At 39.9% G+C, this 12780-nt stretch overlaps 2 protein-coding genes across 2 annotated transcripts; both read right to left on the minus strand.

Moving 5' to 3' along the window:
• Nucleotides 1-1919: 1919 nt before the first annotated feature.
• LOC102701855 (GPI-anchored protein LLG1) lies at nucleotides 1920-3018 on the minus strand. Its single transcript, XM_015841114.2, has 2 exons — nucleotides 2791-3018; nucleotides 1920-2690 (listed from the first exon to the last, which is right to left on the minus strand). The coding sequence occupies exons 1-2, from the start codon at nucleotides 2870-2872 to the stop codon at nucleotides 2251-2253; spliced, it is 522 nt and encodes a 173-aa protein (XP_015696600.2). The 5' UTR covers nucleotides 2873-3018; the 3' UTR covers nucleotides 1920-2250.
• Nucleotides 3019-3636: 618 nt separating this feature from the next.
• LOC121055377 lies at nucleotides 3637-4471 on the minus strand. The gene has a single exon (XM_040527832.1). The coding sequence runs from the start codon at nucleotides 4469-4471 to the stop codon at nucleotides 3788-3790; it is 684 nt and encodes a 227-aa protein (XP_040383766.1). The 3' UTR covers nucleotides 3637-3787.
• Nucleotides 4472-12780: the final 8309 nt, after the last annotated feature.

The raw sequence follows: 12780 nt of genomic DNA on the forward strand, positions 1-12780 counted from the left end.
CATAACAAAAGAAAAGATTTGAGATTGTGTAGAAAAATACAAAATGAATATTGAGAATATATAGGAAAACACAAAACTATTGTGTGCAGAGAAAACACAAAAAATATAAATTTCAGATTATGTAGAAAATCACACAAAAATAGAATGCGTACAAAAAATTTCTACACAAATTATTCTATGTAGAGAAAAACAAAAAAAAAACTAAGATTGTGTAAAAAAGCAAAAAAATAAACTAAAAATATTCCGTGTAGAGAAAACACATAAATAAATAAGATTGTGTAAAAAATTAAAAAAATAATTATTGTTGCTGACGTGGATCAGACAAGAGACCATGCATAATGGGCTCTACCTTTAGACATACCCTATCAAAAGTTACTCACCTACTTTTTTACTTAGTTGGATGATATAATTGTGAACTACATAATAATTACTGCACGTGCATTTAATTGACGATCCATATAGCTGGTTTTTGCAGTAGATGTTTTGATTGAAACAAGATTCGTTCTTTTAATTGTTTTGCCTATTATTTGCTGAGCATTCTCATGACCTTAAATGCTACCATCAAAATTTTAGCCTGATATTGAACTTGATGAACACCGATAGATACTAAATAGCATCAGGGTTCACACAACCCCTGGTTAGCCGCTGTAGCTGGGCTTACATGTCAAGTGCAATAACGGTAATCCACGATTTTCTATTTTTATTTTTAATTTATCTTGATTCCAGAAATGATAATTTTCACTTTATATCATGTGGTAACCACAGTAAACCGTGTGGTTACCGTAATGAAACCACATCAAAATCATCCCTACCATGTGTTTTTAATCGTTACCTTAATTGATTCAACGAGTGGCGGTTTTTAAATTAAAATCACATGTTGACCATGACAAAACCATCCTTATCGTGGATTTTAAATTCAATTTTTTGAAGTTTGAGTTCATCACGGTTTTTTAGGTAACCGCAGGTAGTGTGCGATAATCATGTTACCACTAGACGGCTCGGCAAATGGTTTGTCGAACCATGGTGGAAGACCTAAGTACCTTTCATACCTACGAATTTTAATTTGAATTCCAAACTATAAATGCTTAAGCCACTAAAAATCCAGAACAAAACATAATAAATAAAAAGAACATTAAATGATGTACCGCTTTCTAGTTCAAATCACACGGTAACCATAAAAAAATATCCGTATCGTGGATATTGGATCCAAAATTTTGAAGGTTGGATTCATCACAGTTTTTGAAGTAACCACAGGTGCTAAAGAATAGTCACGCTACCACTAAGAGCATCCCCGCAACTTATCAAAATTTAGTCATCCATATCTTTATTTGAATAATCATCTAAGACGGTTTCGTCCTTCATATACGTTTGTACCCTAGCAGATCATCCATATATGACATCCTCTATATCTCTTTAGAGGATGGAGAGAGAACATACAAATATAAAGTTTCTCTCTCCTACTATCGATGACATCCCAAAAATAGAGATTGAGATTGATATTCTGCTAGAGCTCAATTTTTACCATTCATCTTATTTTTAAGATGGAGGATGGGATAGAGCTACTGCTGGGATGCTCTAAGTGGTGTCATGCACTCATGCATTGACGATCAGGAAAAAGTTTGTCGAACTACGGATGGAAGACGTAAGTACTTTTCATAGTCTCTGCGAATTTTAATTTGAATTTCAAACTAAAAATTATTAAGTACTAAAAAATCCAGAGTAAAACATAATAAATAAAAATAATATTAAATGATCTAGACAAATGATTTTATTCGAGGTGGTATCAATATATTTCTTGTACTTATCTAAGTGAATTGATTTAATATATGTTACATTGTTAAAATTATCTTTACCTCTTGCAACATTTTTAGTAAATTTAAAAATAAAAGGATTCAAAAAAATATCACAATCGAACCGGTCCTATGCATTATATGGCCTTGGAAGAATATATCTTCATAATAACGTTCGTAGTTGCATCTTCTCTGCTTTATATACAAGGCCACACATGCACCATACAAAAAATTGCATGATTGTTTCTTATATGAATTAAATCAAAATTGGAAATGGATTTCAAATCCAACATCCCAGCTTCCATGTCAACGTTCGTATTTCTCTCTAGCATCGATAAACATGCATTTAGATCGCAGGAAAAATCTCCAGCCTGAATTTGATTACCATCCACATTTCGAGAGCTGAAAGAACATGTTAATTAATTAATTTGATCGAGATCATACACATATGACGGGCCGATCAGGACATGGCGACGAGCATCAAGAAGGCGGACACGGCGGTGACGCCGGCGGCGGCGGCGATGGTGGCGGCGGAGGAGGCGGCGTCGGCCTTCTCCTCGCCGGGCTTGACCTGGGGGGTGTCCTCGGGGCAGGCGAGGCCGTGGGGGCCCTCCTTGCAGGTGTTGGCGAAGAGGCCCGGAGGGTACTTGCCGTAGAGGTTGATGTAGCTGAACATGGTGGCGGCGCAGCTGGTCTGGACGTCGTTGATGTAGGTGGTGTAGGGGCACGCGAAGTCCTTGAGCGCCTCGCAGCACAGCGACGGCGGGTACAGCGGGCCCTTGCACCGGCTCGTGATCACCGTGTAGTTCGCCTCCTCGAAGTTCACCGGGCACTCCTTCTTCGCCTGCAGCAAGCTCCTTCCCCCTCCTCCTCCGCCGCCGCCGTGTCCCACCGCCTCATCTGCATATGCATAGATGTTTCCATGGCCGTCATATCCAGAGACGGGAGATCGCGGCTAGCTTGAAGGTAAAGAAGGGGTGGGGGGTGTTTGTTGACGGACTTGAGATAAACCCGGCGGTGGCGGCGGAGAGGCCGACGGCGAGCACGGCGGCGAACAGCGCCACGCGGGCATGCAGACCCATCGCTCGATCGCCTCTCCCGTTTCTGGGAGAATCTGCAGGAAGAGGGAGAGAGACGACGACGGGCGTACGCGCGGGACGCTGGCTGGAGATGAGCGCGGGAGAAGGCGGCGACGGCGGAGGTGGCTCGTGCCGGAAATGGGAGGATGCGGCGGCGGAGGCGGAGGCGGAGGTGGAGAGATGGAGAGAGGAGAGCGGAGGCGGCGGGCGCGCGCGGCCGAGCGAAGTTTGGCGGGAAGGGGCACCCAGAAATAGCCAACGCTTTTTGGACGGCCATGACGCTACGCGCGCTCTCCTTCGAAGGAGGACCCTCCGATCTCCATCCTACGGTCCACAACGCACGCTGATCTGCTGATGGGTTGTGCGTTTGGATTTTCAAACTTTGGACAATGCTACATCGGTGTTTGATTTTTTTTTTTTTGAACATGAGTGCTCTCTTTTTCTGTTGCTCTCATGCGATTCTACGAAGAAATGTAGTTCTGAAATGTGGAAATACTAATTTGTCGATTATGATTATTCTTTCGGGAGTTGAACTGATTTATGCGAAATTCATTAAAAAATATTATCTAAGGTTTTCAAATAGGATCCTCTGCAGTCTGCACCTGTAGTATTATAGATGATCTGAACTTATTAAAGTGGTTTAGATTGAATCGGTGGGTTATGTCCTTTCTAATCTAAAGAAATATTGGGTTTGTTCAAATATTCTTGTTTCAGAGAGATTTTGGTACGAATGATAGCAAAATTCATGCTAAATGCCAGCCAAAAGGGGCACAAAGACCCATATGATTTGGTTGATTAATCTGACAAATTAACAGCAACACCTGAGAGAGACTCTCCTGATCTGAATTGAACCTAACAAACAACTAATCAGAAATTACAAGAAAAAAACTGATTAGACGTCCGTGGATCGATGGGGTTTCAGACGGCGAAGAACTCGAGGGCGTTGCGGAGGAGGCGGCCGGCGAAGGGGTTGGGGTGGTCGGGGTACGAGCAGCCGGAGCTGAAGAGCACCCAGTGGCGGCGGCACCGCTTCACCGGCAGGTCGCCGAGCACCCGCCGCGCGCCGTCGGGCGTCTCGACGGAGACCGCGCCGTCCTCGAACACGACGCGGCACATGGCGCCGCCGGCGGCGGCGGGGTCCTGGCACTGCGCCGCCTCCGGCCACTGCGTGTCGAACAGCTGCAGGTTGGAGAGGTAGTTCCCCTCGTAGGCCCAGCTGCAGAGCACCCAGGAGACGCGGCCGGGGTCGATGAGGATCTCGGCGACGCGGCGCCCGCCGCGGGGCACGCGGCCGCGGGGGACCACGCTGAACTCGGTGGCCACGTCGAAGCCGGCGCCGATGGCGCGGCAGACCAGCTCCATGCCGGCCGCGGCCGGGAGGCGGTTCTCCACGGACGCGTAGTAGGCCTCGGCGCGGGCGTGGTCGCGGTACGCCGAAGCCGCCGGAGCCATGCCGAGGAGGAGGACGACGGCGACGATCGCTGCCACGGTCGCCGCGGCGAGGCGGCGGCGCGGCATGGTCGACCGGTCGTCCGTCCTCGCTCGCGCGCGTTGCGTGGTGGTGGCGTCTTGGCGTTGCATGGGCCGTGCGAGGGGCGCCATTTTAAGAACGAACTCGCACGTGCTATGTGTCCTCGTACTAGGCATTTATTGAAAGCATGTGAACTCCTTTTAGTTTCTTTCCGCTATTGCACATTTGCACTGCTCCTTCTTACTGCTCGATCTCCATTTGAAAATTTTGAATCAACTTTGAAACAAGAATATTGAAGTTTCATATGAATTTGATAGCTTTTACTAAAATTGTGTTGACGCCAAATTCGTCCGATCTAGCGTGTTGAATACACGCAAAGTTCCGAGAGTCTCTGCGTCACTCAAGCGCGTGACCTAAATTCTTAGATGAGGTGCTTGCATACCTATCAGTTTGATCCTGCAACCGACAAGATAAAGAATAAAACAAGTCGATCGGCTACCAAGACAATAGATACAAAATTCAGCCGATACGATGTCGATGTAACAGTGTTTAGCTGATAGTTTGATCAATCAGTTTTTAAAAGCTTGGATCGGCTAGAGTCCAATATCGATAAACTTGAACAGTTAAATAGACAATGAATCATCTGCTACGATCTACCGAACTGACTTATATATAACCCTCATAAATCGATTCAACATAAATAACTACTGATATAAATAAAGTTGATTGGTGTAGAAACAATAGGTTAAAAAGCAATTGGCTACTCTCATGATATAAATATAATGAGTATGCAGAGTAGCAATGATAGTTGGCTATAACTAGCTAACAATCAACTAAGATCTATAAAATATCTAGCCTAGCTTGATCTATAAAATATCTAGCCTAGCTTAGAATAATCTTAGAAGATCGGAACGAACCGAGACAGTTTAAGATTACGGCTAGCAATATCAGGCAAGACACTTAAACATATCAAGATCGCTATCAAGATGATAAGCCAATCACTAATAGCATATCGGCTAGAACTTCGATAAAACAATGAGCAAGATACATTGATTTGATATAGAACATTTGATTACGTAATCTAATATATTGGACCGAACCGAGACAATATTAGATTAAATATATCAAACAAGCAAATATTAAATCAATGCACTTCACCCAAAGTGTTCGACCAGATCAACATTAAGCTGAAGCTGATACGATAACTAATAACCGTACAACCAGACAAAAAATCGGACCGAACTAAGACATTTTCAATCTAGCGATACAGTTACCGAGGCCGGCGGAACGTATGACTTACCCTTCTGCTAGATATCGAATCGATGTAGCCCCGCGTCAGGTGCCAAGTTCCACCGGTGATGAAACCTCGATGAGGGTGACGATGCGCTGGAATTTTATTGATCTGTATGGTATAGATGATTTTACAGGGACCCGGATATACATATTTATACCCATGGATGAATACTAGTCCATATTGGATACGTCACACGTTTCCTAAAAGATGCTTCCTCCATCTCATAATATAAGACATAACTACTACTAACACAAAGACCAATAAAGAGTTATAACCACCTCTTTGTTTAGACTACCTAGGCACATGTACGCATGCATGTAACATGGTTGAACGTTTTGATGTTGAACAATGTGCTAGTTAATGCATGCTTGCATGCACGCCTTATATTATGAAATAAAAAAATAGCTATGTCTTATATCATGGGATAGGTGGAGTAAAAGGAAACACATGAGTCCTGATCGTCCTCTAAATCTAATCTCTATTAGATGCGACACATGCTTCCTACGTATAAAAGGAAATCTAATCCTAATCTGACACAAAACTTTTCCAAAGATAAATAAAAATACTAAAACTGCCTAATTAATAGATAGAATTAACCATCATGTCATGGTCTTCACGATTTCTTCTTGAACTCGGACTCTTCTTGATAAGCGTTCCATCTGTTGATGGTGCCATTTCCTTAACCGAATCTTACTAAATTTTAGTGTTAATAAATTACTAGCCTTGTTTTAGAGCATTCTTCTTAGACACTGGTTATATGTCCATGCTTCGTAACAGAACTATATTTGAGAAGGAAATGGTTAACTCAGAGCACAAAGTAACAAGTTTTTTATGCATGCTAGCTAATTAACAAGTTTTAAATGTACTTTTCTTCAAAATTACTTCCCTAATATATGATTTGAGCACACCACTATGTTTGTTGTAAGGACTATTTTACGGTACTCCATATTTAGTTTAGACCATCCATTGGAGGCTAATCTAACGGATGTCATTAATCTTACCTCATTGGAGGTAATACATGGTAGAAAAGGAAAGAAACTGCTATAGAATATATTGGGATAATTAAAGTAGGTAATAAATGCATGATCGGCCTGTCTATTTTTACAAGTCCTAATTTGTAATTACTTTCAAATCTTCAGCATCATATGTATGTACAACCTGAATAAAAATTTAAAATTTATGTTTAAATTTGCAGAATTCAAATCCGATACTAGAATAGTATCAATACTTAGGCTATATGCATTTAGATGCTTGGGGGGCAATTCAAATATTCATAATTTCAAATATATTTCTATTTTATTTCTTCTATTAAGAATTTGAAAATTTATATATTATGACGTTTTGAAATGTTAAGGATACGAGATGATACACCGCGCGTTGCTGCGGAATATGCAATTGGAACAATAGAATTGGACTATAGAGAACATGGAAAATCTTGTACTTGTATTTTAAATGTTAACAATGCTATTATTCATAATAATATACCGGATAGGCACCACAGTGGACGCAAGAATGATTTGGGCCACCCAGGTTTAATGGTTCAAATATAGTGCCTAAAAGGTAGGCCATAGATAGAAGTGAAAGATTTTTAAGCAAAATTATGACTAAACTTGTTAAGATATGAGGAGTAAAAAAAAACTTACGCCTGTAAGAGAGTTTGATTTGACGTAGATGAACCAATATGAGCATGGTGCTCATTTTGGACAGTACGATTAGAAACAGAAGATTGACGAATTAATCGTGGGCATAATATACGCTGATCTGCAGAGGTTGATGCTAGATAAAAATATTGAGATTTGTGATGTGAGCAACATTATTTTTCCTAAATAGCCAAGTTTTTGATGTAAACTTTAATTTCTAGCCAACCTCTGCTCCTATTTGAATCAGTGACTTCCCTATGTCTGCGGTGAGATTCCGTTGCAGTAGCTTGATTAGGACACGAAACCGATATATTAGAGGGCTATCGTCGACCACGACGACGCATAATTTGATGAAAAACCCGATGCATTATCTATTGCACTAAATAGTAGAGACGGATAAATCCTACAAGAACAGTGTGATTTCAGACAATCGTCGAGCCTAAGCCAGACAAATTTTAGGCAATCATTGAGCCTAAGCCACACAAAGAGGTTTCGTTAAACAAAACATATGTTAGACACAGCATAATCGAACTGAACGTTTGTAACAACCAGTGGACTTGACAAACACAAAAAAAGGATAGATTCAACTGAACATTCGGTACAGAGAGTAGAGCTGAATAAAATTTGAGTGAGAATCTAAGGGAAAGTGATACATACCATATTTTTCTATCCAAGAAAAAAAATCAACAGGACCAGAAGAATAAATTCAGAAGTAAGGCTGTAAGAGCTTAAATGAACGCTTGTACGCACATCAAATTTCCAAAGAGCTGAAATTAAAACAACCAAAAGATTACAACATGATGAACAAATCAAAGAACATGTCAGATAATTTGAGCCAACAGTACCTATGCATAAGGGGGGCGATGCAAAACCTTTCTCGCTTAGAAACTGGGGTGAGATGAAGCATCGTGGTGAGAACCAAGCAGAAGCACAGTAGTAATAAGCGAGCGGAAGCGATGATTTCGCCATGCCGTTATGCGTAGAGAAAATCAATGCCTCGATGACAACCAACAAGAGTACTCTTGGTGTCCGTCAGACGGTTTGGTTTCCTCTAATACGGCGGGGAGGCGAACAGAAAGGAAGCTGCTAGTGAGACCGATGAGGCGGTAGGACCAAGGAGACGGAGAGGTTGCCTGACGCGGAGACCTCGCATAGCGCCGCCGGGCGTGCTGGCTCGCGAAGCACTTCGGGAGCTGTAGGCGTCGTGGGGCGCGGGCGGCGCGGGGGGAGAGCGCTTGGCAATGCTGGAGAGTGGAGGGGCACACATCGTGGCATTCAATGCGATGGATAGGGGGTGGCGTAGTTGCGGCAACATCAGATGCGACGGCCGAAGGGAGTAGAAAGGGAATCATGATGCTGCTGTTTCTTTACCTAGCCTAGCCTATAGGAATCGGGCCATCGTGGGGGCATGGGCCCATTTGTGGCTACCTCAGCCCAGGAAGAGAGAGAAGCAGCCCAGGAAAAGATAGTAGCGTGTGCTGTTGGATGATTTTCATTGGTTAACTGAGGACGTTTGATGGTGATCAAACGGCTAGGATTAAAAGGGTGACGTGGAAGCACGAAATTGCAGAGAATTGATAATAACTACACTAAGTGAGGATGAATTGTATAGGTTTATAGGATTTGTTTTGCAAGAAAGTATAAAATTTCGTATGCACCTCCCATTGCATGCGTGATCAAACTTGGAAAGTATAATTATAGGCATTAATTATTTCTTTTATTGCTAGGATTTATTAATTAAGAGGTGGAATTATATTTAGTAGTAGATAATCAATAAAATATATCAATGGCTAGGATTCACCATTAACTCTTATTACCACCACAAAGGTAAGATGGAGCACCTCAGTACGGCTCATGTCCTAATTAAAATTTACAACAAGATCTCATATGGTATATTTGAAAATACTCGATTTTGTTCAAACATTTATATATCATGTATGAAACGCCAAGTTTTAACGTTGAAACATAAAAAAAAAAACATTTGTTAAACATCCAAAGAATACCACGTGTAATATTTACAAATAAATTAGTGAAACATCATGGAATACTTAATGTTTTTTCGCTGAAATATAATCATATTGACAAAGTTGTCGCATTTTTGTATGAGGAAGAAGTAGTGCTGACATATGCAACCTGCTAGCCCTGCATTCAGAGAGAGAGAGACAGGATTATGATGCATGGAGAGCGTCCGACAGAAAGCGATACGTAGGAGCAGTGTAGGACGCTCGGACTAGAGCGTTTTCGCGTATATATCCAAGGCTTACCAACACCACATCGGTTCCCCAAAATTTTAATCCCTTTTATCCTTTTATTTGGAAGTATCTTCTCAAGATTTTGGGATTGAAAATAGAGGATTGCTACAAGACGGTATTCCGTCCGAACAGAATGTCCGTGCGGAGAAGAGCGGGAGGAGGCGGACGCGTGGAATACCGTTCCGTAGTTTTTCTCTTAAAAATAAAAATAAAGTTCTCTCCAATAGATAGATAAAATTTGATTCCTTAAACGAAATAAATGGGGCATATCCTCCATGCCATGTGATCTGTCTTGCCTACAAACGGAAGGATTGAGAGCGATGTGACTTCCCTAGATACAGGGAATCAAATTTTACGAATATGGGGTTTGCAATTTTGGACAGATGTATAGGATTACTGCTGGAGTTAGGTTTTTCTCCATTAAATCCCAAAATTTTTGGGTTGGAAACCATATAGGATCAATGTGGGTGATGCTCTAACCACGTTATAATTGGCTTGAGCTCAAAAGAAAAACACTTTTCTTTAGTATGATTGTAACTTTAGGATGCTTGCAAAAAAGAGAAAATGTAGACTAAAACAAGGTCCTTCGATCCTCTAATTTGGTATACAACATAAAAAATATGTCTAACCCAAATATCCATAGTTTATTTTTTCTAAGTTAGAAATAATCATAGTTTATTACCAGTTTCAAACTTTAAAATATTCGGTGCCAGATGAGAGTTTCCATGTTTTTAAGTAGAATTTTTTATCATCTTTAAAAAAACATCTCGATATACCACATTTTTCAGTGTAAAAGTCTAATACCTTTAGGTATAATATATTGATATTTTTGGTACTTTAAGATACTTCTCAAGGATGGTAAAAAAACCTTTTAGGTATATTTGGTGGGGTAGTATTGGCTAATGTTTGATTTGTTGCACTTTGACATGGTCGAAAGTAACAACAAACCAAATCAACATGCCCTTTTCACTCTTAAAACTCTATATTTAAAAATTTGGTAAGGCTTTTTAGCAACAAATTATTTGTGTTCTAAGTTCCTCTCTTATGTCGGCACATCGAACGTGGAGCTAGTAGCTTATACGTGGGCTATGTAATGTAGCCATTGTGCAGCCAGTAGCTTGACAATTCTGACGGTACCTAGCTAGCTTCCACACGACCACTGTGCTCCCGCGAGCACGACGATCGTATCAACCTAGTCAAAACCAATGGGATCCTACAAATGTCATGGGAATCTAATGGAGAACAAAAGGAAGATTCTGAGCTGAACTTCCCTTGACGAAATCTACCAAATTTGCTTTATAAATCGTAGACACATCAGCCAAAATGTTTTAACTTTTCTTTTATAGTGAAGAACATCAATCAACAAATCAAACTGTCCTTTAGGGTGAGTTTGAGATGGAGAGGAAGAGCATGAGTAAATACAAGACGAGATGAGTCATTAGCTCGCGATTAATGAGTATTAATTATTCCAGACGAAAAATAAATTAATATGGCTTTTTTAAATCCAAATTTGTATAGAAAATTTTTGAAAACGTAATGTTTAGTAGCTTGGAAAGTATGTTAAAAAAGGAGAGTTTTTCTTTCTTTGGTACAATAAGAGCAAGTTTAATAGTGGGGCCAGCAAGTAGCTATAAGCTCATCTTAGAGTTAACTATAATATGTTACTTATAAGGCTGGTTCAACCTTCTCCGTCTCGAAATATAAACATTTCTAGATTGTTTAGAAGAAAGTAAGGTTAATAAAAAATCTATAGTAAAAATCTACTATAAATCTTGAATGAAAAATGATAGATAGGACATGTGTTAAAAATGTTTATATTTTAGAATAATATTTAAATGTTAGAAATGTTTATATCTTGGGACGAGGGAATCACATTTTTTCCGTATCTCACTTACATATTTAATGTATATATATTAGAGCGTGTATAAAACTAGTTTTTTGCATGAGAGCTGATATTCCTTATTTTTTATTTTATCTAACATATATTTATATTTATAGTTAACTTGTAGCCTACTATTACCTCCGTTCCATATTATAAATATTCTATCCCTCATTAGACTAGACTATTATAGATGCTAAGACACATATATAAAACATATTCATTGAAAAAATCTAAATATAACCAAAACATCTTGCGGTATAAAAACATGGACGGAACCGATGGAATATTATATTTGCTCAAACGAACGCGTCGTTAATTTGGAAGTCCAAATGTGAAGACTGTGCCGGCGAAACGAATGAAAACCAGCCCACAGATGGACGCCGGCGAGAGCAAAGGAATGGTTTGGTTGCTTTCGTTCTTTCCAGGACGCCGGCGGCGACGGCGACGTGAGAGATTGTTGTAATCGGCAATTGGATGCTGACCAAATTAAGCATTCACGCATTATTGCATCGACGAAATTCATGGTTGTGTTTCAGTGGGAGAACAGAATAAATTTAGCCTTTGATGGCTCCGTGACCCCAGTTGGCTTTTGCAGAGGAAACAAGAATTAGAATCTCCAACACCAAGCTTAACCCTTTTTTTAACGCGTGAAATCGATCGTGGGATTTGATTTAATGAAGATGGCATATATCACCCTCGTCTTTTCACTTTTGCTCATAATTATTGGCTAAAATTTAAATTCTAAACCTTAAATTTGGAGTTAATTTTGATTCTTTTATCGTAGTTTATTTTTCATGTTTAGCTTTTAGATCATAAAAAATATATAAAAACTTTATTCATAAATTATTTTTTATTTTTAAAAATATCGTTTAACTTTTTTCCCCTTCAACTAGCAAGATGGCCCTTACAAAATATGCCGTTTGGCTTCGCAAGAAATCGATCGTGGGATGTGATTAAAAGAAGATGGCACATACTAGCAAGTTTGGACTTGAGTTGCGAGGATTAATTTCATTTAATTTGTAAAACACAGATCAAGTACTCTTCCTAATTTTGTGTGGGATTTAATCTCTTCTGACTTTGTTTTTTCTCCAAACATGGATGGCCCACGCAAATGTCATCACCTGGTTCTGGTCTTCCAGAAGGTGGTCACCTAACCAATCAACGGTTCAACACAACACATAGGCCGCGTTCGGTAGATGGAAAAGAAGGGTTAGTTGTTAAGCACAGAAAACATAGCAATAGATTAGTACATAATTAATTAATTAATAAAATTATAAAATAGATTAATATGATTTTTTAAAATAACTTTTCTATAGAAAATTTTTATAAAAATACACCGTTTAACAGTTTAGAAAGCGTGCACACGAAAAAC

The sequence above is a fragment of the Oryza brachyantha genome, chromosome 9 (assembly GCF_000231095.2).
Source record: "Oryza brachyantha chromosome 9, ObraRS2, whole genome shotgun sequence".
Lineage (NCBI taxonomy): Eukaryota > Viridiplantae > Streptophyta > Magnoliopsida > Poales > Poaceae > Oryza > Oryza brachyantha.